The 25,477-nt window shown below is 33.8% G+C and overlaps 3 protein-coding genes across 9 annotated transcripts; 1 reads left to right on the forward strand and 2 right to left on the reverse strand.

The window, feature by feature from the left end:
- Positions 1–5,658: 5,658 nt before the first annotated feature.
- On the reverse strand, positions 5,659–24,529 carry arm (armadillo). 7 transcript variants are annotated; one of them, XR_016316065.1, is made up of 16 exons: positions 24,381–24,529; positions 24,032–24,099; positions 23,201–23,325; positions 22,662–22,767; positions 22,204–22,414; positions 21,345–21,927; positions 20,544–20,690; positions 20,205–20,330; positions 19,548–19,718; positions 19,053–19,223; positions 18,447–18,644; positions 17,885–17,999; positions 15,663–15,817; positions 10,936–11,002; positions 8,579–8,923; positions 5,659–8,539 (listed from the first exon to the last, which is right to left on the reverse strand). XR_016316065.1 is itself a non-coding variant. In XM_089699023.1 (16 exons), the coding sequence occupies exons 2-15, from the start codon at positions 24,066–24,068 to the stop codon at positions 8,754–8,756; spliced, it is 2,382 nt and encodes a 793-aa protein (XP_089555149.1). In that variant the 5' UTR covers positions 24,069–24,099; positions 24,381–24,529; the 3' UTR covers positions 5,659–8,627; positions 8,748–8,753. The 7 variants fall into 7 exon arrangements, 6 of the variants coding, with proteins under 6 accessions (XP_089555149.1, XP_089555147.1, XP_089555148.1 ...); XM_089699023.1 differs by having other exon boundaries at positions 5,659–8,627; positions 8,748–8,923; XM_089699021.1 differs by having other exon boundaries at positions 5,659–8,685; positions 8,721–8,923.
- On the forward strand, positions 11,328–13,314 carry LOC149485759 (uncharacterized). The gene is made up of 2 exons (XM_089699034.1): positions 11,328–11,754; positions 12,156–13,314. Exons 1-2 carry the CDS (start codon positions 11,627–11,629, stop codon positions 13,312–13,314), a joined length of 1,287 nt encoding a protein of 428 aa, XP_089555160.1. The 5' UTR covers positions 11,328–11,626.
- LOC149485760 (uncharacterized) lies at positions 13,333–15,559 on the reverse strand. The gene is made up of 3 exons (XM_089699030.1): positions 15,115–15,559; positions 14,678–14,945; positions 13,333–14,580 (listed from the first exon to the last, which is right to left on the reverse strand). The coding sequence occupies exons 1-3, from the start codon at positions 15,304–15,306 to the stop codon at positions 13,346–13,348; spliced, it is 1,695 nt and encodes a 564-aa protein (XP_089555156.1). The 5' UTR covers positions 15,307–15,559; the 3' UTR covers positions 13,333–13,345.
- Positions 24,530–25,477: the final 948 nt, after the last annotated feature.

Consider the following 25,477-nt stretch of genomic DNA (forward strand, 5'->3'; position numbering starts at 1 on the left):
TGCTATGCAGTTATGGTTCAAGAGAGTGGATAATTTTAAGTATCGGGCTGGGAGAGGAAAACGTACCTACTTGTTATAATTGAGAGTTGAGACCGACTTCGCGTGGGTACTTCGTGCCTATCAAAATACATATTATAAGTACGCACGTTTCATTGTCCATAAAATTTCTGGCGACTATGAGCTACATACCAGACCAGTAGAATATTATATTTTATAGACTTACTATAATAGGCAGCTAAGAACGTTTCTGTTCATATAAATTCAAGCATAACAAGTCTAAAAGTTCTAAAAGTACTCGTTTGTCACAATTTATAAATTCATTGGCTTTAACCATGCTTTGTAATTGTTCAATGAATAGTATAGTATCATAAAATAAAAGAGAGCTGCTCTCATGTAGAGCATCAATTGATTTTTTAAAAAAATCTCTTTATCAACTATGTTGTTAAACGTTGTTACCTACTACATACAATGTTACTACGTTTACATATTGATTAGGTAACATTCCTTTACTACTATTATTCTTAATTTCAACCAGGAACTACATACGCAAATTACTTCAAATGTTTATGTGTCAGCTCCATGAATACAGATGTGCTAGTTTATCTCGCTGTACGTTACAAAAAGCCGTATTTCTCCCTGCTTTTAGAAGTTAAAAATATAAAGAACAAAAGTGAATGGCAATAGTTTCCGGAGTCCTTTAAGAGGAGGAATTTAATTAACGTTCCAATGTTAAGGCGAGACTGGGACTGATCAGTTATGTGGCTATTCATAAGAAAAGAAGTAAGTAGCAACTAGTCTTTAACATGTTGAGCGTGTTTAATACAGATTTTAAAGAAGGCATGTTCATTTAACTTTTTAATACGTTATTTATTTGGAAGGAAACCTAGCAATATTATTAATCAGAAAGTTGGTATTTGTGTATGAAACGATGTTGATACTTGCTACTTACTCACGCAAAACAACCGTAGGTGATGTAGAAATTTAACTGTAATTTTTTAAGTCGTTGTTGCTACGCAGAGTTAACGTCTCTTCGTTACATTATTATTTATTATACACAATTATGTTTTACATGTGCATTTAATTGTGGCCTAGTTAGCCTTGTAAAACTGAATTCCTCATTGTATTAGGCTAGATAATAATTAATAAAAATTGTGTGCAAAATCATCTCTACGTAGGAACTAGGCTAGTTTACGCTTACATTTTTAAAGATAAATTTAATTTTAATAATATAAAATACAAAGTAATTTATTTATTTACATGTAAATTTTCATTAAGACAACACGAACACAGGCTGGAGATAATAGCTAGTTCAAATATTGTACGCGGTCTTGTTAAAGATGACCATAAAATCTTCCCGCACTCGGTGGCTCTTGAAAAGTAGTAAAAATTTCACATAAACCCTGTAAGTGTTCTCAGGTACAGCCTGATCGATATGATCGTGTTTTCCAACAACTTCGTTATAATGAAACTTTATAACAAGCCAAGAGCGCTCTTGTTGCGTTTAAAATAAATCTTTCAAAGCGATGTAAGTTTTCTTTCCGAATAATGTTATGAAAGGTATCGTATTTATTTTACAGAATTTGCTTCCATTTCCACTTTCCAGTGTATGTAGGTATAAGGGAAATAACAAGAATCGGGAAATGCTACCTACAGTCTAGAATTTCTATAACCTTCTAGGCAACTTACACGTTTAGGTTTACTAGCTATAGTAAAGTTTGTTTCAATCTATATATTATAAAGAGGAAAACTTTGTATTTTTGTATGTTTGTATTGAATAGGCTCAAAAACTACTGGACCTATTGCAATTACAAAATTTCTTTTACCATTACTTAGAGGGATTCTTCCGAATCCGTACCTACCTATAGGCTATATTTTATCCCGGAAAACGTAAATAAGTACCACGGGCGAAGCCGGGGCGGACCGCTTGTTCTATAATATATTTATTCAGTTATAACGCATAAAGTACTCGGTTTAATGTAGATTACTATCATAAAAGATTTTTTAATTTATTCTTACAGATTCACTAATAAACTGGACAGATGCGTTTCCTGTGTTGACCGTAAAAATTATAATGTTATCTACCCTCGGCGGGGTTTATTAAGCAGTCGTAAAGAGCAACTGCAGGGGATGCATCAAATAATGGGGCTCGTAACAGTTAAGTTGTAAAAGCTGAATACAAAAACTTTCATCTTTTAATATGTAGAGCGTTTGATTAAAATATTTAGGTATCTACAATGCAATGAGATCATGAACAACGATAATAAAAAGTAAAATAATATCGTTAATGGCAGGTTCAATTATAAACTCAATGATTTTGAACATATTAGTTAGTAGGTATATATCGCTTTTCTGACATTCTAAGTACTAACATTCTAATTAATTTACAGATAGCACCTCACAACCTACATTTAATTTTACATAATATACATATACCAATTGTTATATCTTGCTACATTTTTAAATTTTATAGCCCAGTCCGTTTAACCTACAGAGACCGTTATATCTTCAGTTCCCTCATTCAAAGTAGAGTTCAGCCAGTTCCATCATTCAAAGTAGAGTTGCCAGTCAATTCAGTTTATTATATATAATGTTTATTTCTGTATTCTATAAAATATTATTTGGATTGCAAGGGGTATCTTGTTAAAGTAATAAAAATTTTGGCTCTAGGTCATAGGTTTATGTGAAAATAATTTGAAATGCCAATAAAATGTTTCGTATAACTATATTATATATTAAAAAATTACATACAAGCATTTATTTATAATGTTTAAGTTTGCCATTTAAAAAGATCCGGCATTTCGGGAAATGGTTGTGAGATACTTTTCGACAGCTCTACATCGTAATCAATTGTATTACTTAAACCGTAATTAAATATACAATCCGTTTTATAAGACACTCTACATTTTAATATTGGGTATATTAACTTTTCATAATTAAAACATTGGAGCACAAATTCCAAGTATTTGAAAATCCAACGTCTGACAGTTCTCTAAATGTTACTCCATCTAAACTCTTAATAAACTTGTGAGCGACTTTGCAGAAAGTTTTGATGAACCGATTTTACAACAATATACCTATTTAGTAGGCATAGTCAATAAATAAGTCTGTTTTTTAGTTTAAGGATTTTGAAAAATAATGATATCTGCTACATATGAAACTAGGAAAGAAAATCTATTATGGACTCTATATTTTAAATCTATCTTGTTTGATTGATAATTGCAGATAATTATTAATTTGAATTACAATAATTGTAAGAGCACCTATATAAGCGTGAAACTATACACATCATAATAATTATAATGTTCATGGTACCACAGATTATTTTATAATCGGGAAAAGGATAATCGGCCGTGCCACTTTTTTGCTCGACTTGGCGGGGGCATTGCCGTGCCCCCAGATACTATGTGAAATCTGTTCTATTTTATATTAACTTACTCAAATCAAATTTTCTGAATAATCCTATCCGAATTTATAACGTTAATTATACAGTCGTGGTTTTACATTATTTTACAGTAGTGTATACTTTACAGGTCATAATTATCGACAACAGGTCACCCCTCACTAATTATAATTAAAACGTTCAAATATAGGCTTTATTTACTGGTTATAAAGTCGAGACACTTTTAATTATTACAAGTGTCTCGCGGGAAGGACCGAAAAGCATTTAACCTGAATCAAACATACATGAGTAAATTTCTCGATGATTAGTGGGTTCGGATTGTGATTTGGAAACTCCCCGGCGTATATTGAATAATTCAACATGTTATAATGTAAATACACCAGCTGACGATTCGATGTGTGAATATGAATTGAAATAAAATTCGGCAATGTAGGTAATTCAACACTGAATTTGTATTACCTAGATAGGTGAGTATTTATAGCTGTTCAAGATAATAATTATAAGTAATTGATATTGATAATTGAGATCATGCATGAAAATTTTAAATATGGTAACTATAATAAGTAGGTAGGTATTGAGTTAAAGTTTACGGTGGCGAACAGCGATGGTTGTAAAATAAAATCAATTAACACAGTTCCTACGTCTTTCTTCTTTTATTTCTACTTTAATAATTATGAAAATGAGTTGACACTGAATTTACTTTTTCATCCTTTCGGAACATCTATACTAATATTATAAAGCTGAAGAGTTTGTTTGTTTGAACGCGCTAATCTCGGGAACTAGGTACTGGCCCGATTTGAAAAATTCTTTCGGTGTTAGATAGCCTATTTATCGTGGAAGGTTATAGGCTATATATCATCACGCTAAGAGCAACAGGAGCGGAGCCACGGGGTTGAAACCGCGCGGAGCAGCTAGTAGAAAATAAAATTCGTTTATATCAGACATGGATCCCAAGTTTAAGAAAAATATCATATTCTTTCCTGTCTTTACAGTATAGTTAGATCACTAAACATTTATATCGAAATGTATCAAATCTAGCCAAGGATGCAATTAGTCGAGCTAACTATTTCGCACACATCGCCTCAACCACGCCGAAGTTAGTGCAAGATTAGTACCGCGTGCCGCGGTCTAAGTCCTAATTGTACATAATAACTGTCGGGACAAAGGTGGGGTAAGTTCGCTGCGGTCTGCGGTCGTACGGCGTACCTAGCTTTGCGAACAATTTGCGGCCCAGTCGAGTTATGTCGTCGACTTGTATTAGTTATTTTGGATCGGTGGAATACATATTTTATGAGGCGATATTTTGAGTATCCATTTTAATAAATACCTGTCTGTATTTTGTGTGTTATGGTTTACGACTAAGGGTCAGCTCACACCGAGACGCGACGCGGCGCGACGCTGCGCGCACTTTTTTCATAGAGCGACTCAGAATATACTTTATTCACTACACGAAAAGACACACATTACATTGTGAGAATTCAGATTACGTTGCACCACGCAGCGCTGCGCCTCGAGGTGCCTCGCGGCGTAGCAATGTGTATCTTTTCGTGTAGTGAATAAAGTATATTCTGAGTCGCTCTATGAAAAATGTGCGCGCAGCGTCGCGCCGCGTCGCGTCTCGGTGTGAGCTGACCCTAAGGCACAGCATCGATTTGGATGAAACTTAGAATGAATGTAGGTAGCTGAACTCGGAAGACTTCAGAAAGTAGAAGTTTTCCATGATAGAACAATGTTCCTATTGTTTGATAACTGAGTCAAATTAATATAGTTTATTTTTATTTATTTCGAAAATCCTACTCTGGTTGAAACAAAGAATGAATTAATTTGCTTGTACTTATTGCAAGCCACAGCTAGAATTATATTTTCTATAATAAAATACATATTAATGTGAAAAACTCAAGTGTAAATTATAAGGCATTTGCATAGCGACTGTTTCTACATTCAATAATATCCAGCATTTATTTAATATGTTATTATTTATTAGTTGTAACACTGTTACGATGTTTTCGTTTCATATTACTACTGCCATAACTGAACAGCAGAATAGAACTGCTCTAGTGTTTATATTTTAACTAATACCTAAACTATAACATGTTTCTGAAATAATTCGCAAAAAATCTTTCTTTTGAACGTTTTAGGCACACACCAAAATTTCCTTATTTTTAATATAACGAGTAATTACATGATGTCAACAGGCACTATTAAATTATGTAGGTAAAGGACATTGAAAGGAAACAATTCAAATAAAACACCACAAATTTTTCCATATTTAATTTATTATCCATACATAAATGGACACAAAATCTCATACTTCAGCAATGTCTTCATAATAACGAAGTATAAAAACATTGGTAAAGGCTTACAATATCGAATAGAAAAATTATATACGAAGATCCTAGAGGAATTACGTAATTACTACTAAACCTTAACTTAGGCGATTACATTAGTCTAATACCTACGTTGTGCACTTGTTTATAGTTAGTGCATTTCCTAAATTGAATATATTCAATGTATTAATGTATTTTTGTACGTGTAAATAATAATCTATAGAAAATAGCAATTAAATGAAAGGAAGACAAAAAAATGCGGTGCAATACTGTATTTTGATCATGAAAATATAAATTATTATTCACACGCACATCTATTCCTATCATTACTAAAACCATAAGACAATATACGGCAGTTACTTATTAAGGGTATAACTGAGTCGAAACACATTTTTCATTCTTAATATATCTCATATTGCCATTACATTGTTGATTTTTGCTTGACAAAATTGTTATCTATATAATTATCTCATTTGGAATAAAATAACCGTCACATCATTACTCAAAGTACTGGGGTTTAAATTCCATTTACAAATAAACGAAATTGCATAGATCATTCCAAAAAATCATAATAAAAAGAATGAAAATTGTGTCGCGAAATGGTGGTATTTCTAGTACATTCCTAACTCATTAATTGTAACGATTTTAGCAACGACGCAGTATTATTTTATCGTTTGTCTATTTACTGTTACCATATTACGTTACGGTTCATCTAAGTCTGGCTAATATTCATCTACATAAGCACACTCCAAAATATATTCTAATTACTAGAACATTCCTAGAGTCACGGGTCTAACACTGATCGTGCAAAAAAAATATCTCAAAGCGATTTAAAACAGGTTTTATTCTGTATTTGGCATTTTAAAATCAATCTATTTTTGATTTTATATTTCACGATCGGTGTTAGACCGTAGTATTAGCGCAATGATATTATGCTATTAAGCATACGATTAAAAAATATTCAAAAACATCCGTATCGGTCTCGGCACATCATCCTATATTCAACGCGAAGTATTCATCCTATTAATAAAATAATAATGGCAGTCAAACATTAAATACTCCTTACACAATCAAACAGTCTTATGCGTTATTTAAATAAAAAAAAGTCATTCAGCCGATGGATATAACAAAAATCACACTACAGACGTAAATGCACGTAAAATAATTAATCGAATCATCGCCGCGCCCAGTGTCAGTTTCATACATAGTTTAGTTTTCATATATTTTTATAAGAGGGAATACGGCGCGGCAGCTAAAACTATAAAATATATTAAAGCCTAGAAAAATCTTAGTACTAATTACCCTATTCTCCGATTACACGCATTTCATACGTCGATGTACAAAACCGATATAATCAACGCAGGGCCGAGCGAGCGCTAAAGACATGTCTATAGGAAAATTACATTATATAATTTCGATTTATAATTGAAATAAAAAGACGTGTGGCACTCGGGGACTGCCGCGGTAAAGCTATTGCATGCTATGCCTTCAAGCCACACCTCCGAGCCCGTCGGAGTGGGGAGCGTGAGGTTTTTTCGTTACGGAATTTCTCGATTCGGTCCCCACGCTCAAGGCCCGCGATAGAAGCTATGCAATAGCTTAATAATTTCACACATAATAAACACATCTTCTGACGCATTGAATAATGAAATTTGAAACATAGCACCAAATGAATTTTAAGAAAATTATATAAAATTGTGATTTTGTCAGTTAATTCAAGCTGCCTTTGTAAATATATCACAGGTATGTCGCTTGGATGTTGTACTATTTATTGTAATTGCATAATATATGACACTGATAAAAATAATTAATACAATATTATAATGTCAACGATATAAAAGGGTAATAAAGGAAAACAAAATTAAAAAATAGGCGTAAACTTAAAACATAATTAAATTTAAGTAATTGTTGACCCACACAAATACATTTATAAATCTGCGATGTCTCCAAAGAATTAGGAAGATAAAGTTCTAAGCAATAAAATAATTGCAAATAGCATTAAAAGTTGAATTGTGGCGAAAAAAATGCTACCAAACTCCAGGATTACATTGTATTTTCTGCGCTCTACTTATAAAACATCTCATAGTAAATGTTATAGGTTTTCTTGACAATATGAGTGTGGGTCTTTAGTTTGGTGTGACTGGCTATAAGATGAATTTTTGAAACTAGATTGTAAGGCTTCTTTACCATAGTAGGGAAAGGAAAGTGATCTTATTAATCTCATTTTGATTTAGGACACATAGTATAATATCTATGTTATTATAACCTCACAATCAAGTTTCAAAAGCTCTCCTTATATACTGGTAAGTTAGTGCGCTGTAGTTACAGGTAATAATGGCAAGTTATACCAGCCAGTGTATTCGAAGTGAAGAAGAAGAAGTCAATGCACTCGCTAGCTAGTGCACTTGCTAGCAAATGCATCCACCGGCCAGTACACTTACTTGCCACTATCCTACAATAGTGTACTCACTAGTACAAACAAGTGTAACGAACAATCGAAGTGTACCGCGTGTACACAATACATGTACATACTATAAGTCAGTGTGCACACTTCAAGTCATCGCAAATCACAAGTCAATGTACACATTACAAGTCTGCACGTACACTACTTGTCAGTGTACATTTACAAGTATATATTCACACTACAAGTCAACGAACAGTACAACTGACTTGTTCAATGGTTCTAACTGGTCAGTATGCACACTACCCCATAACCACAGAGCACACTACCAGTCAGTATGCGAACTAACTCATACTCATAGCGCACAGTACATGTCAGTATGCACACTACAAGGCAGTGTGCACACTACCCCTTACCCACACCACACTAACCAGTCAGTGTGCACTCAACCCCATACCTACAGCACACTAACCAGTCAGTATGCACACAATCCCGTAACCTACAGCTCGCACTAACCAGTCAGTGTGCACTCTACCCCATACCTACAGCGCACTTAACTCAGTGTGCACACTACCCCATACCTACTGCACACTAACCAGCCAGTATGCACACTCCCTACTACACCCTACAAATCAGTATCATACCACGCAGCCACATTATTATTATCATGCGGCGGCTCCGGGAACGCCAACTCAGCAGCGGCGGCCCCTTCACCGTCCCCGATGTCCATGTCCATGCCGAACCCGCTGCCGATCTCCAGCCCCTGCATCGAGTCTATCGGTATTTGGTCGTAGCCTGCAAGTTTGTACACATTATTTGAGTATTGTATTGTTAATTTGTGAACATAAGTGCCATATAATGTATACACATGAGTATTGTATTGTATAATAATGCAAGCCACGCCTTTAACATAGTAAAGTATCGACACGACCCATTATACGAGCAATCACTAAGACGAACTGTCATAGGGATCAAGGTTCGCCGTGCCGAGTATAGTTAATGGGTAAACACAAGTGTCATATGAACATAAAAACTGTAAGAACCTGTTATGCTACGGCCACACTACCTTACCGTCTACCGGGCTGTTACCGCAATAATTATGGCATTAAATTACCGTCTAAATTACTGCATGAACTGGTGTGGTTACACTACAGTTTACCTAGATATGTCGGTAATTATTGGCATTTACCGCAGCAAAAAAAAAATTAGTTAATAATTAATACATATTTTTTCTTAGATTTTTTCTTTTTCCAAAAAATATCATCTATTGTACTTGGAAATGATAAATTTTGTTTGATCCGACGCCACGCATCATTGTGTACACTGCGATGTTTATAGGGTATCCCCAAGATCCCAAAGAGAAGAATTCCAAGAATTCCAAAAATTTGCGCCATCGAGCGCTTTTTCATTTGACCACTCCATGTCGGTCGATACGTGCGTCGCCGGTGAGCTCATATTGCACACTGGACAAACGGTAGTGTGGCCGCATACGCAATAATTACGGCGGTAATCTTCTTTGATGTGCGAAAGAATACCGCCGCCGGAGCTATTGCCTACCGCCATTTGTCATATTGATTGGCATTGTAGAATTATGGCCATAAGTCGTGGTTACACCTAGGTGTTGTTAAAGTTGTGGCAATAATTATTGGCATATCACGGTAGTGTGGCCGTAGTATTACCATTTTACTCCGTTTATTTCATACATTTGTTTGAAATAACTGGCAGAAAAAGCAAACAGAACATATCTAGAAGAAGTTATACCAGCCATAATTTTCTTGGTTGCAAAACGAAGTTTGTGTTTAAATAATTCGCTATAAAAAAAAAAAAGAAACGACACGAAAAAAATATTAAAATCAATGGAGAAAACCGTGATACAATAAAGAATAATATATCTTAAACTTCAGAAATAAGCAAATAATACATGATAGGGTGTGGTTTAAATTAGAAGGCTATGTTAATAAGAAATACCAATTACATCAAATCTCAATTATGCATCATTTTTTTACTCATACATATATTTAGAGAAATCATACTTAATTGGGAGATTTTAATTATTTATTTTTTGGGTTTTTATTTTTAAAGCGGTATGTATTGTCACAAACCAATGACTTAACAATATCAATAATCATGAACACACTGAATATTGTAGTCTTGAATTTGATATTTTGTGTTTTATGGCATACAAATGCCTTTAAAAATTTATGTAGTCTTGCTATAGTTAAATTTAAATAATCAATTTACAAATTTGTTATTCCTCTAAATATATCTACCAGTATTTTAGTAAACAAAACAGAAATCAAAACCAAATCACACAACGGGTTAAAAATTCTACACTAAAGCAAAAACACACAAAATATAAAATTAGTAATTAATTATTTAGTTCAGAAATCACTTATAAAGTAACAATATTCCCATCACCTGAGTTTAGTGATAAATAGGTCCCGGATTAGGCTGCGTGTAAAGAAGAGACACATATTTATAAAGATAATATACACATTCTCATAACTCTACAATAAGAGCGCAATATATAATACAATGAACAATATTCCATACATGTTACAATTGTGTTAGATTAACAAATATGAGAAATTTTGTTTAAATACATAAAAAATTGCACTTTAGAAATAAATAACCTATTCCATTTTTTAGCAATACACTAAATTAAATGATTTATATAAAACTACTTGAAACTATAATGTATTCTTTAACAATATTATGCATAAAATATTGTTTCTAATATATGTTAATCTACTCACTATATCTACAAGTTAGTATCTATGCATAATATATAAATGGTGGAATCTTACCTTGTTGATGGAATGATGGCCTCGTACCATACAATCCTTCATAGCCTTGCTCAGGCCCGAGCATGTCCTGGAAATTCAAGCCACCAATGAATTTTGTACATATAGGAAACACGGGATATAATTATATTATAATAATTATTAATTATTTATACCGATTTAAATAAATGAAGTACAAATTTAAGTTTCTAAACAACTTATTTCATCAAAAAAAAGATCAACATAATATACAAGTGGAATAAAATTACGTTAGTCATTTCATAACATGAATTATAATTATTGGCAGCATGTGTTACACATTTTTTGTCGAACCATTAGGAATTAGACTATCAAATAAACCTAACTTACAATTTTAATTTTCAAATCCATCATCCAATTAGAAGTCTATTATAATAGGCATGACGACAGTATCAATAAATGATCGATTTGGTGTATTTAGGTGAAACTTTATGTTAAATAATTTTAAAATACTGCCTTATTTTTATTTAAAACAATAAGATTATTGATATTTTTAATAAAATAAAACATTAAAATACCACAGTCCGCCATTTTGACTCAAACACCAATCACAACGCGTGACGTAAAGTTTATCCAAATAATTTCATGTCAGGTGTGTTTTGTTTGTGTGCATACGCATTTTGATTGATTTTATATTGTTTTACGTGTGATTTATCGCTTTCAATCTATTTTGATAATGGATCCGAGCTTTATTAAGGCAAATAGCTCAAATTTGCCTAGGATTGACGTGTTAATGTTGGGAGAATTCCTGTCAACAAATAAGGAATTTTGCTCGTCTGAGTTTAGAAATGTGAAAACTTCCTTGTAAGTTAATTTTGTATTTATCTATCTTTACCATACATAAAACCAACTTTGATATAATCAAGAAGTAATTATACATATTTCTAGTTTCATATTATTTCACTTTCATAGGTTATTTTTACGATAAATATTGCAACTGTTTACTTTTGAGGTTAGCTCCTTCACAGCTTGTAGGTTTCTACAATGTTGTACAGTTAATACCCGAAAACATTTTCTGTAACAGAAAAGCACCGACTAAGGGGTTTCTTTAGAGACTTAAGTAACACTTTTTCTCAAAGTAAACACGTAAAATCTTATAAATCGCAATAGTCAATGTTTATGTATTTTTTCTAAATTAATATAAAGTAGGTAGGTATATCAATATCATGTTTTTAGCAAATCAATATAATTTGGTTATTTTACAGGTCTTCAAGACCATCATATGGGGATGATGCAATCAGTTATGTACAACTGAATCGGGAAAGAAACCTTTGTACAGTAAAGTGCAAAATTTGCCCAGAGCATAAAGTGCACTCAAAACTATATGCTGTTACATTAATTATTGATGAAGAAGAAGAGAAAATAGTGTCTATTGAATGCCATGATTGTGTTGCTGCCCAGGGTGGATGTAAGCATGCAATAGCGCTACTTATGTGGATCCACAGGCGAAGTGAAGAACCTTCATGCACAGAAGTCCAATGTTATTGGAAGAAATCAAGGCTATCAAGGGTTGGTACTACCTTAAAATATTTGTCAGCAAAGGATCTTTCAAAAGGAAGCCCAATGATGTCATTAAACGCTACAGTCCTTGAAAAATTTCTAGAAGAAGGAAAAAAGAGAAAACAAGACAACTGTGAGATACTAAAGTATCAAGAAAATTTTACTTGTAATGAAATACTTAGTGTCTCAATGCACCAACTTGTGTTTACATATAAGGAAGAGTGTTGTGACTTATTTTTAAGTAAAGTTAATTTAAGTATTGATCTTATCAACAAGATAGAAGCTGAAACGAGAGCCCAATCTAAAAGTAATCTTTGGTTCGAACTGAGATATGGAAGGGTGACTGCTTCAAGAGCATATGAAGTGAGTCGGTGTCAGACCAATGATGGAACACTGATTGCTTCTATAATGGGTGGGAAGATACCAGACACACCAGCAATGAAAAGGGGTAGAGATTTAGAAATAGAAGTTAGACAAATGGTGAGCAAAAAACTAGGGAAAGAGATATACGATGCAGGGTTGTTTATATCCCAAAAACATCCCATGTTAGCTGGTTCTCCCGATGGAATATGTTCAGGTGGCATAGTGGAGATAAAATGTCCCATCAGTAGAAAAACTTACGAAAATTATATTAAAAATGGTAAACCAAACAAGAAGTGCTTTGCCCAGATGCAATTGCAAATGTACTTAAGTGGTAAAAACAATTGTTACTTTTGCATCGCTGACCCAGAATTTATAATTAACAATAACATAGAAATTATTTGCATCGCTTATGATGAAAATTTTATGAAAAGCTTTCTGGAAAGAATTATTAAATTCTGGAAATGCAATATATATCCATTGTTATATAAATGTATTGAATAGTAAATAAAAATGCAGAAATTTAATTAATATTTTATTTAATAAGTGAATCCTGTAAATTAATCAAACCACAAGCTATAGTTATAACATCATCAAGAACTTTAACCAAACTTAAGTTAAGACAAGCATGCGGTTTTAACATGTTGAATTCACGAATCCGTCTTATCACCCGCTCTACGTGAATTCTCAAACTAGCTATTTGTTTGGTTTCTTTAGCTTCTGCTTTAGATAACTTACATCCAGATACAACACTCGGTGGCCGTACTAATTTCACACCCATTCTTCTTAAATATACTTCCACATGCTTAAATCCTCTATCTGCCATGACCCACATATTGGGTTGCAAACATTTTGAAAAGTCAGAAGTTTCAACAATGCATGTGTCTGTTATTCGGCCTCCATAACCATTAGAAATATAATTTATCAAACCATTAGGTGTACAGGATATAAGGTACTTAATGGTATTAGCTTTCTTGTAATCAGACCAGGAAAGGGCTTGATTTAAAGCATTTGAAGGTTTCTGTATTTCAATCTCTAAACAGTCGATTATGCAAGTCACATTATTGTATTTATGTCTAAAAGCCATTGGTAGATTTTTTTTAATCAATTTCTTAACTAATGGAACAATAAAAGGACGCATTACACTTGCTAAAATAGGTATATTTTTCAAAAAAATTTTGCTTGGATAAGTTTTATCAATTCCAAAATCATCAGCAAGTTCACGGAATGAATTATTTAATTTAATTTTTTTTAGACATAGTAAAATATGATTAAATGGTATATTTGTCTGTTCTTCAATTAAGTTAACTAAATAAAAACAACTTAAAGGAACACCAATATAGGAACGGGGGTTTTTTCTAATTTTCTTCAAGGTGCACTCTAAAGCATTAAAATTTTCTCTTCTTTTGTCATCCTCTACCATCTCGCTACAATCCGAAGCAGATATTGATACAGGTATTGAGGTTTCTGTTAGAGTCACAGAGGGGGTATAAGAAGCATCACTATCTGAGTGTTCTATTTTTTTAACTTTTTTACTCAAATAATTACCACTAGACCTTGATGGGTTAGTATTAAGACCGTGATGCTTGATTTGAAATGGAGATGTAGAGACAGAATGTTGAAATGGCTTTGATGGTGATGTCATCTGATTTACCAAATTGACTTTTGTTTGGTTAGCTTTACTTCTGTATTTTTTGTATATGTTTACTTGAACTGATTTATCCAACACTCTTGGTGCCAATTGGGGAAGTTCATCGACATTCTGCTGAACTGTAAAACAAATATTTTGTTATTTTAATATTATAATTATGACTACAAATACTTATTAAGTACATATGCAACAATAAGAATAAAATACGGGTAATACCTGAACTAATGGAACTAATGGATGTAATTTCTTCAACACTTGATTGTTTTGTAACTATACATTTTTCTTCGAATTCCTTTTTACACTCTTCAAGAATCATCATTCTTCGTTTCTTTGCTATATATGGTCGCTCTGTTGTGTCAGATGTTCGTGATTTCCTATCAGATTGGCATGTAAACTTATGGGGCATACATCCTGGTTTCATACGTACTTGTGATACTGATTTCATCACATGATACTGCATATAATTTTCCATATCATTTGGCATCTGAAAGAAAAGGAAATGTTTAGAATTATTGATAATAAGAATCATAGCCATTATCAAAACAAACTTAACCTAAATAAATTAATGAATCTATAGCTGCCAAATTTCAATTATTTAACATTATAGAAACATTTTTAGTTTAAAATCTATAAGTATATGATAACATACTCACATCAAAGTGATCTTCACAGAAATAAAGTGGCGAATTCGTAACTACATCGTTGGGGTTTCGCCGCGCGAGCTTTAACCACTTTCCCCTTATTAATTTCTTGTTTGGAACGTGTACAAATAATTTGTTTGGCGTTTTTATTGATGTGGAAGTACACTGAGGTACCGCACAGCACTTATAAGATTTGAAATTCATTTTAACGCATGAATTAACATATTTTGTTTAGTTTCTTGGACAAGCGTACAGATATTGACGTATTTACCTAAGTTTGACGTCACGCCGACGCCATGACACCTGCGAGCTGTTTTTGCACAGATAATAAATATTTTTTGAAAAATGGCTTTTATCTTCGTTAAATTTAAGTATATTACCGAAATATAGGGTTTTTCTTGTTCAGTAAACGTAAACACACATTATGGAAGAGGATTTCAAAATCTTTCGTCATGCCTATTCATTTACAAGTTCATGTCAAGTTTAATCATTGTTGTCGTTATTCTTTACGTTGCTGTGATAAAAATAAATGAGGATACATAAGAGACAATGATAATGACCTGCAAATCGGGCTGCATGGCGAGATCGTTGGGCCACATCTGGTGGTCGTCGCGGAACAGCGAGTTGGTGAGCTCCATGGAGAGCCGCTTCTTGTAGTCGTGCGGCTTGTCCTCCGACATGCGGAACAGCACCGCCGCCGCGTACGTCGCTACGCCTGCGTAGTCAGTATCAGTGTGTATTTGTGAGTTTAAACAAAAATAAACAAAAATATTCGTATATGTTGGAGCGAATTCAAAATAAATTTTTAAGATATTTATACATGAAACTTTACGCAGTGTACCCATATTATCCTTTGCAGTATCCTACTCTTTTTGTTCTCGGAATGGTAGGATATTATGATTTAAAAGTGCGAAGGGAGTGCCAACTTGCACTGATACTGATACGTATACTACGGGGCAAAGACCAGAACCCACAAGTTTTACGAAGCATTAGTTTCTGTGTACCGGACGCATATGTATGGAAACGTCGAAGCCCTTTTCGAACTTTTACTTGTTCCCCAGGCCAGAACTAATTTACTGTCAAGAGCCCCTTTGACAAAGGCATATCCATGTTGTCAATGAGGTGCACAATAAGTCGGACACATGGACGTATAAAAAAAGACGGACGCCGTTTTACGAACAAACAACGTGAAGCCACCGTAGTAAGCTAGCGATCGTGTAAAGACAATGAACACGCACACACTCTCACCATAGTAAGCTAGTCGGCCGCCATTACGTCGTGAACTACCGACTGATTAACTGCGTCACTGTTTCACAAAAAATATTTAAAATGCCGTCTTGCGTGGTTAAATGGTGTCGCAACAGTACAATTTTAAATAACAAAACACAAGGGATTCATTCCACAGGGAAGCAAGTTATTTCTTTTATGTTTTAATGACAAAATTATTACGGCAAAATTTATAGAAAAAAATACAGCCGCCATTGTCATCAACACAGCTGTTGCCATGGCAACATGGCACACACACATGGATGTGTCGCCGCCATTATTAAGCTTCACTCCATGTATAAGCGATATACCGTCCGTCTTTTTTTATACGTCCATGGTCGGACATTTTTTCAAATAATTTGAGTGAATTGACAAAGATTATTTTAAATTTTATTGCTTACTCCTAGTCCTAAAATCTAACATATCAGTGTTAGATATTACAACTTATTTAAATTGTCGAGAAGTGGCTTTATTTAAATTGATGTATTTTTATTGTTTTATTATTATTATTTTAATATTGGATGTGAAAATTAATTTTATTTTGGAATGTTATGTTTTCAATTATTGGACATTATCTAAAACGTGCTAAAACTGTATATAAAGTGTATTTAAATCAATGTAGTGATACTGTTAAATTATACTAATATTGCGTTTTTGTATTAAATTTAGTTTTTAACTTTTAATTGAAAATGTTTTAAATTTGACATTGTTAAAAAATATGTATTATTCAGCTTTATATGTATTAATCATTATAATATTTGACTAGTCACTAGAGTATCAAACATAATTGTAGCGGTTGTATATTATAATCTTAATTAATTTTATATTTTTTTGTATTAATGAATAAATTGTATTGTAAATTTGACCTCCCTATCGCATTGGGTAACTGTAATGGTAGGAATGGTTGTATATAAATAAATAAATATTAAGTTTTATAGTCAAATGCTTGATGAGAAATTTTAAAAGAATTAAAAAAAAAGTGTGGCACTCGGGGACTGCCGCGGTAAAGCTATTGCATGCTATGCCTTCAAGCCACACCTCCGCGCCCGTCGGAGTGGGGAGCGTGAGGCTTTTCGTTACTAAATTTCTGGATTCGGTCCCCGCGCTCAAGGCCCGCGATAGAAGCTATGCAATAGCTTAAAATATCACGAGGCAGGATGACGGGATGGAAACCCAGGTCTTTTGCCATACCGAGGCAACGTCTAGCCTCTCGGCTACCCGTGCGTTTACTATAACTGGGACGGCGATAAGTAACAGTATGTTTTTTTTACTTTGTATTTGTAAGTAGTGATCCTGGAAGTTATTGCCCGATTTGTTTAGTGCAAGCTTATTGCAAGTGGGCAAAGCTTGTAGACAATCTTTCATGACATAATTTTACTAACATCAATGTTCAAAAAGATAATGAATTACAAAGAAAATACAATTTATTATAATCATAATTTTCTACCTACTTTACTCATAGTTACATTTATTTAGTCAGAATAACAAAAAGTTCTTGGGATATTATAGTGCATACCTTCATTCCGAGAATGCAGCAGTTCTGTGAGCGGAGCGGTGGCACCTTCAGCCTCTATCATCTCAGCACCTTCTTTATCTGCAGCCAGCTCACAAAGCACTCCTGCCGCCACACGCTGAAATAATTAAAATATATTTTTAATATTATGCTTCCGTTTTATTTGTTTATTCCTAATGCAATAATGTATTTTACAATCCAAGTTGAAAAAGATAAACATTGATTTGAATTTTGAACGTAAATAAAATAATATCATCATCAGACGCTAATAAAAAAAAACTAAATTATTTCAATATACATACATCAAAACATAAATTATTAGCACTGGTCAATCATAGTTTGATAACATATTATATTATTTCACTGTAATGTGCGAAATGATTCATATTTCGGACTTTAAATCATTCTTATAAAATATACATCAGTAGTTATAAAGGCAAGCTCAACAAAATAATATTGCAACATGAATTCCCTAATGATCAACATTTTCAAATTCATATTCATATTGACTTTTTTTTTACTAGCACCTACATCTTTCAAAACATTATTTTTGCACATATATCACCTGTATATTCTCAATCTCGTTGAACAGCAGCTGCACGAATATCGGTATAACGTTCTGCTGACGTATCAGCGCACGGTTGAGGCTCTCCCGGGCCAGTATATGCAGTGCTCCCACAGCCCCCTCCACAATTTCTTCCATACGCACGCCGTCTGCGTACGCGCCGCCTGTACCTCCACCGCCCGATACTGATGAGCGTTGCTGGAAATTTATTTTATTAGTTAGTAGTATAGTGAATGTTAATGGTATTCTAATTTTTATTTGAATAATATATGCTTTTGTTTGAAAAATTGATTTCTTTAAGTAATAGACAAAATCAATCAGTGTAATAATACAGGATGTGATTTTTGTCAACAGGTTCGTTCCTTGGATAGCAAAATTGATTTTTCCCACAGATCTCATAATGCATTTTTAATTTTCATCGTTCATCAAAATCGACCTAATGTCTTCATTAAGCGTATTTTGATATTCCTCATTCACCGCATTTCACCTACAATGTCCTTCCAACACGACGTTCCTACCGATTCATACAGCTTTTTTCGATTTTGAATTTTTGACACGTTCGAATTTCAAAAATATCACCCTGTATAAGGTATACAGCACACGTACCCGCTGCGTGTCGTTGAAGGCGCGCAGCAGCAGGCGCACGAGGTGGTGCACGGCGCCGTGCTCGCGCAGCGGCGCGTGGTTGGCCGGGCACAGCGCCAGATTGCGCACCAACCCCACCACCGCCTTCACCAGCGGCCAGCGCGACGGCGGCTGCAGCAGCTTCACTATCACCTGCACATACAACAAAACAATTTTCAGTTACGCAAAACAAAAAGTTTAGTCTTTCTATGTAACAGCCAGTTTCACAACTTCATGTAAAAGTATGCAAAATAAAAAGTTAAATATTGAATAATACATTGCCCAGAAAATTAATACATAATTATTTAACCTGCATTTTTTAACTAAAATAGGGCACATATTTATATTTCGTAGTATTATTATATTCCTACTAGTTATCGATAAGCGTTTATCGATGTGACGCAACGCACGCGGCCATCCCTAGTGTATTGAAAATGTATGACGTCACCGCCAAATTTAACATTAACTCTCACTCACCGGCAGCCCGTAGTGCAGGCGCACCGCGTTCTGCGCCATCTCGCTCTCCACGTGGCGCGAGGTGAGGTGCCGCAGCGCGCACACCGCCGGCTCAGTGATCTCCTCGCGGTCGCCGGCAGATACCACGGTACGCACTAGAGCGTCCACACCGCCCGCTTGGCATACTGTCACCTGGATTTGACATGAAATGAGTTCACATTAAAAAAAAAATTGGTTGTCTGTAAAGTCGGTTTACTGACGATAATAGAACGTGACAACGTCCGATTGTGCTTCTTTGTCGCTCGTTCCGCGCTCTCGCTCGCACTTCAAGCCTTACATGGAACGCCTCAGATGAGTCAGAGCGATGTAACGCCGCATGAGTCATGTTTTTTCGTGCGTGCAGCCGGCTTTATCGAATTACAAGACGTTGTCACGTCAATAAAACATCATTTGGAGAATGTAAAAAAATGTTCATAAGTTTATTTACATTCATAACAATAATTGTGGAACTACAACCAATCAGTTGAGATAGAAAATTATATGACTGCTATAGTGAGTGAAATTCTATTAGTACCTTTCATACTCAAAATTACAAATGCAACATTTCGTTTTGAAATTACGAAAAATCAATGCATTTGTAAAGAGTAAAAAAATATACAAATCAAACCAATACCATACCTTATTACGTTGGTTGTTGCAAGTCAAGTTCGAAAGTATGCCAGCAGCACAAGTAACAATGTTAACATCAGTTGAAGCCAACACTTGCACAAGGCTTTGGAGCAGATTTTCAAGACCATCCACCTGCAACATTTTTATTTTTTTTGTCAGTATATTTGTTTCAATATTGGAAAATGCCAAATCTAATACAATTCGAAATCTTTAAAATTCATAAAAAGCAGATGAGAAGAAAAGAATGTATATCCTTGTAATTTCTAGATATAACAATTTATTTTTTTATCTGTTATTTTAAAATAGTTATAATACACATGATTCATAATAAAAACTATTAATATTTACCTTGGTAGCAGCATCAGAAAGATTCCTCAGAGTCCAGAGGCAGTTCTGGACGAGACGGCCACTTGGGTTACCAAGGTGCATAGCAAGAGCCTGCATACCGCCGGCTTCCACAATAGCTGGCTTGTTGCTTGAGCACACTGACAACACCTATAAATAATTGATATAGATTTGGTTGTTTGTAAAGTAGGTTTACGATCGAGATGTTTACGTGATAACGTCTTATTGGTGGCAGCGCTTGAGATGAGACGGGAGATCGGTCCGTCTCTCTCTCGTTATACCTGCGATCGCGCTCGTGAGGTTTTGGTGTGACACAAGTTTCTGAACATGTCACCCGACTAAAACGTTAATCGAACGTTATCACGTTAAAAAATGGTGAAATTATTGTATTCCCACTGATCCATGATAATTGATAAGTATACAAAGTTTGAAAGGCTTTTCGTTTAAAGTGGGTCAAAATTGAATCTAGATGTGTTGTTTACATACAAATGTGAAGCATACAAAAGCGCGTTACAAGATTTTTAAATTAGAAATAATGCTGTTTATTTTTTTTTTTACTTCATTAAATTTAATTTATATAGTAGTACAGTCTTTTATGTGAGGCATCTATAATATAAAAATGAATGGCAAAATGTGTTGGTAAGCGCATAACTCGAGAATGGGTGGACCGATTTCGATAATTCTTTTTTTATTATATTCCTTGAAGTACCAGGATGGTTCTTATGTAGAGAAAACATAAATATGTACCACGGGCGAAGCCGGGGCGGACCGCTAGTTCATAATAAATAATTTGAAAAATATTACCTTAAGTACACGAGATGTAGTCCACAACAACTTTTCGTAATCATACGAGCGCATGATTCGCACCAATTCGATCGGACCTTGAGACGCGAGGATGATCAGTTTCGACTCTTGATTTCCATACGCGAGGATCTGAAGACAATCAGTGACAATCGCGAGGAACTTCACATTGTTTCTCTGCAATAGTGCGACCATTTTCTGTAGGCCTCCAGCTAGACGAACGGCCATTTTCGATCCGTCTTGATGCAGCAATAAATTATGGAGAGTTGTGATCGCATAGAAAAGCACAGACTCAACAGGAGAGCTCAGTAGTTTCACCAGAGCGGGAATGCCTCCACTCTTGAAAATAGCGAGTAAACCTTGTCTGTGGTGAGACAAGTTATGCAAAGTTCCCACAGCTCCTTTAGTGGTTTCGAGATCATTGCTATTAGAGATCGCTCTCACTAAAGCGGCAACCATTTGTGGCGAATTCATGATCGCATGACGGGAAGCTTCCTTCTTGGACAGCTGATGCACCATCATAGCTGCTTGAGAGACTACTACTTGGTCTTCATCGTTCAAGAGCTTGATCAACTCAGGAATAGCCCTAAAGACAAAAAAATCAACTTTTATAATTATACAGTTTTTACAAGATTATAAAATGAAAACTGTACATATTCAGCCATTATTCAGGTCATCTTTATTTTTTAAGTTTTCCTCCACATTTAATAGTGATTGTACTGAGTGAATATGCATTATATGGATATTTTAATATAAGAAGTGAGTAAATAATAAATTAAAATATAAAACCTATCAAATTACGAACAACATAATTAAACAGCACTTCATATTAATTTATAACGAAGATTTATCATCAACTTACCTGGTAGCAAGATCAGCATCGTCTTGATAATTAATCAAGTTCACAACAGCATGTTTGAGCATCTGCGAGGGCTCAGCCAAGCGCTGGACAGCAGTTGGTTGTGCCGGGTCCAGCTGTGTGGAGGGGATCTCGATGCCCTCCTCCAGTGTCTCCGGGAACATCGCCGCGCGCACACGCTGCGAGCGCGTTTGCGAGAGCTGCTGGTTCATGTCTATAGAAATAAAGTTATTTATTGACTGCTATAATATAAGGCTTGAAAAAAATATTAGGAACTCAATATCAAGAAGACAACATTGGAGTTGAATTATTTTCAGAAATTGACTATTTATAAAGGAGAACATTAAGAACTATCATAAAATAGATAAATAATGGAAAAATTTATCAAAAAACAACTTTGAAATTTTATACAAGTAGCTAACAATTGCACATTATGTACTTCAAATGAAGTTAATACCCACCATCAACTTGTTCCTGGGTAAAACCTTGGGCAAAGCCCTGGTCAAGATCAAACATGAGTTGATCGCCTTCCATCTCGTCATCTTCCTTGCCAGTAAGAGATGGCACCTGAACAATAAAACATTGTTAGTATATGTATAGACAAATATTAAAAGACTGTAAAATCCTTATTATATTTTACAAGACAAAACAATTTGCAAGTAGGACAATAGGCACAAATGACACATGTCGAACATGTGATGCATATTGCACAGGACTGAGTGGTCTTGGGTTACGTTTAACCATTTACTCCATCAAAATTGAAATTCCTCAATCAAAATACATATTTGACCAACTACTTGATATCATAATTTAAAAAAATCTGTCTCATACTCCTTAAAAGGACATAGGATTTCACACTTAGTATTTAATTTAACTTCTAGTATTGGTATTTAACTAACTATTTACTTAAACTTTCAATGTATGTAAAAGCCTTATTGTGTTATCCTTTTAAGACATAGAAAGATACATAATACAAAAAGCATAAAAAGTTTGTAACAACCTGAGTGGCGGCACCAGAGTTGATGCCAGAATCCACCAAGTAGGAGTTCTGCTGCCACATGAGGGTCTGCTGCTCCTTGCTGGGAGCCATTGGCACATCAGATCCACCATAGTTGCTATGCGACACTGGAATATCATTTTGATAACATTAGAAACAAAAATTTTAGTACTAAATCATATAGGCAGGAGTGAAACACAGTCATAGATTTCAAATAAACAAACAAGTTCTATTTTAAAGTAGTAACTTGTACCCTTTTTTAATTTGATCATTCTCTTTGTAGAAAATCTGTTATATACATATTTTTTAGAAGGCTTCAAGTAAACAATACAATACAAAAACTTATTTATAGTTTTTAAAATAGTATTGAAGTTGTTGTTGTTGATATCACTATGCACTTGAACCAGATAATGAATTAAATATTACAAAATATACTTTCTTCTTGGTTAATTTATGAAATTAATAAATTAAAAATATTTTTTACTTCGAGAACAATACTGTATGTTGTTGAATATACACATATTTATTATAACTTAACAGCTTTATTTTTTATTATCATGACACAACAAATATAGAAGTCCAGATTCCTGAGACTTAAACAAAAAAAATAAATGTATAAATGTACTTACATAAATTTAGATTTTATACTATATATTTTTATTTTTTTGAATGTATAGATAGGATTGCTGAAAAGTCATTTCAATGTTGATTTGTATTGGCCTTATTGTTTGTGTTAATAAATCAGGGCAATAGCTAACATATGAGTCATAGTAAATGATATACACATAGCTCAATATCTAAACTATATAATTGAAATTTAAAACGATCACTTACTTGTGCGGCTCTGTGATGATGGTATCTGATAGCTCATGTTTCAACGGATGCAGCGTTGCACCCTGCGCCTATAAAAAGTAAACGATGAAAGAGCTTCACTACGCAGCCATAACTATTGATTTATAGATACGATTTTCAATATCAATTTAAAATTAACATTAACACGAGCAGGTGCAACATGTTATGAATAATAACATAAACAACGTGTAATTAAAACAAAATAAACAAGGTATGTACCAATTCTGTACTAACTAAATACCACACCCGAAGTAATTATCAAATTTTAATGAATGAAATCTATGTAGTTTAACCACAATGTAATCACTGCAATTTATAAATCGATAAGTACCTTAGTATTAAAGACACAGGAGTTTAATTTTAACACTATCTTCCTTGTTTTAACAATACAATCAAGAAACTGCATTCACTTTTCACCACATTCAATAACCTGACATGACAATATGGCGACGTTGTTTCGGTCAAGGTTTCGGTACTTTCGGAATCTGTCGTCTATTTTCGACTCGTTTATAAAGCTATATACCTATCTCGCTCTTTCTTACGCCAATTCATAATCTTGTCCTTTTCTTACATAGTCAATTTCCCAAGTATTGAAACATCAACGTTTCTTTCAACGCATTTATCTTGAATGAAATCTTGTGAATTATTTACGAAGAAAATAAAATCTTTTGAATTTTTATGAATAATAATAAACGAAATAACTAAAAATTTCTAATCATATTTCTTAATTCTTTTTAAATAAATAAATTGTTAGAATTTAATTTTTTCTTTTAGAATAATTAGAAAATATAATTATGGCTAATTCCATTTTTATTTGCATATTTTGTGCATATTTTATAGTATTTTATGCAAGTATTTTAATGACTTCTGATTTTGTATGTAGTTTTATAATTTCTTGTAACCAGGCCATTAAATCTTCAAAAAAAAGTTACCTATACTTAATTTAAAAAAAAAATGTTGTGTGGTTTTATGAAACCACGGTAAAAGTGAAACTTACCTAAAACCTTAGCAACCTAAACCTACTCGGCAGCCGACCGTCACGCGACATGCGCTACACAGACCAAAAAGTTTGAGACGATGCAGATGTAAGTAATAAAAGTTTCACTTTAAAAACTGAAAAACGAATTCATTTTAAGCGCGTGCAAGTGCTCATAGTGAAATACCTGAAATACAAAACAAGTGAGTAGGTAAATAATAATTATTGTATCATAAATTACGTACCTACCTAATTAGTGTCGAATAACAAAGTTGCAAAGTTTGAAATTCTTACATTTAAATTTTAATCTATGTTTAAACAAATTAACTAACTCAAACATAGATATAATATACTGTACTTAGGTATACACTAAACATAATACTGGTAAGTGGGTTCAAACATTTTGATTATCAGGTGAATAGAATTTATTATTTTTTTGATCACAATTAGTT

The sequence above is a fragment of the Colias philodice genome, chromosome 9 (genome assembly GCF_061535455.1).
Source record: "Colias philodice isolate Cphi_HAF_F1 chromosome 9, ilColPhil1 Martin Lab GWU primary, whole genome shotgun sequence".
Classification (NCBI taxonomy): domain Eukaryota; kingdom Metazoa; phylum Arthropoda; class Insecta; order Lepidoptera; family Pieridae; genus Colias; species Colias philodice.

Bases quoted from the DNA above. Each gene is read 5' to 3' on its own strand.
- arm (XM_089699023.1), bottom strand. From the start codon at position 24,068: ATGAGCTATCAGATACCATCATCACAGAGCCGCACAA. The intron at 20,691-21,344 runs GTAATATTTTTC...AATTATTTATAG, and splicing joins CTACATCTCGTGTACTTAAG to GTGTTGTCAGTGTGCTCAAG. The intron at 8,924-10,935 runs GTAAGATTCCAC...ACAAACTTGCAG, and splicing joins GCCATCATTCCATCAACAAG to GCTACGACCAAATACCGATA.
- LOC149485759 (XM_089699034.1), top strand. From the start codon at position 11,627: ATGGATCCGAGCTTTATTAAGGCAAATAGCTCAAATTTGCCTAGGATT. The intron at 11,755-12,155 runs GTAAGTTAATTT...GTTATTTTACAG, and splicing joins AGAAATGTGAAAACTTCCTT to GTCTTCAAGACCATCATATG.
- LOC149485760 (XM_089699030.1), bottom strand. From the start codon at position 15,306: ATGAATTTCAAATCTTATAAGTGCTGTGCGGTACCTCAGTGTACTTCC. The intron at 14,946-15,114 runs GTGAGTATGTTA...CTTTTCTTTCAG, and splicing joins TCTGTGAAGATCACTTTGAT to ATGCCAAATGATATGGAAAA. The intron at 14,581-14,677 runs GTATTACCCGTA...TTTGTTTTACAG, and splicing joins CATTAGTTCCATTAGTTCAG to TTCAGCAGAATGTCGATGAA.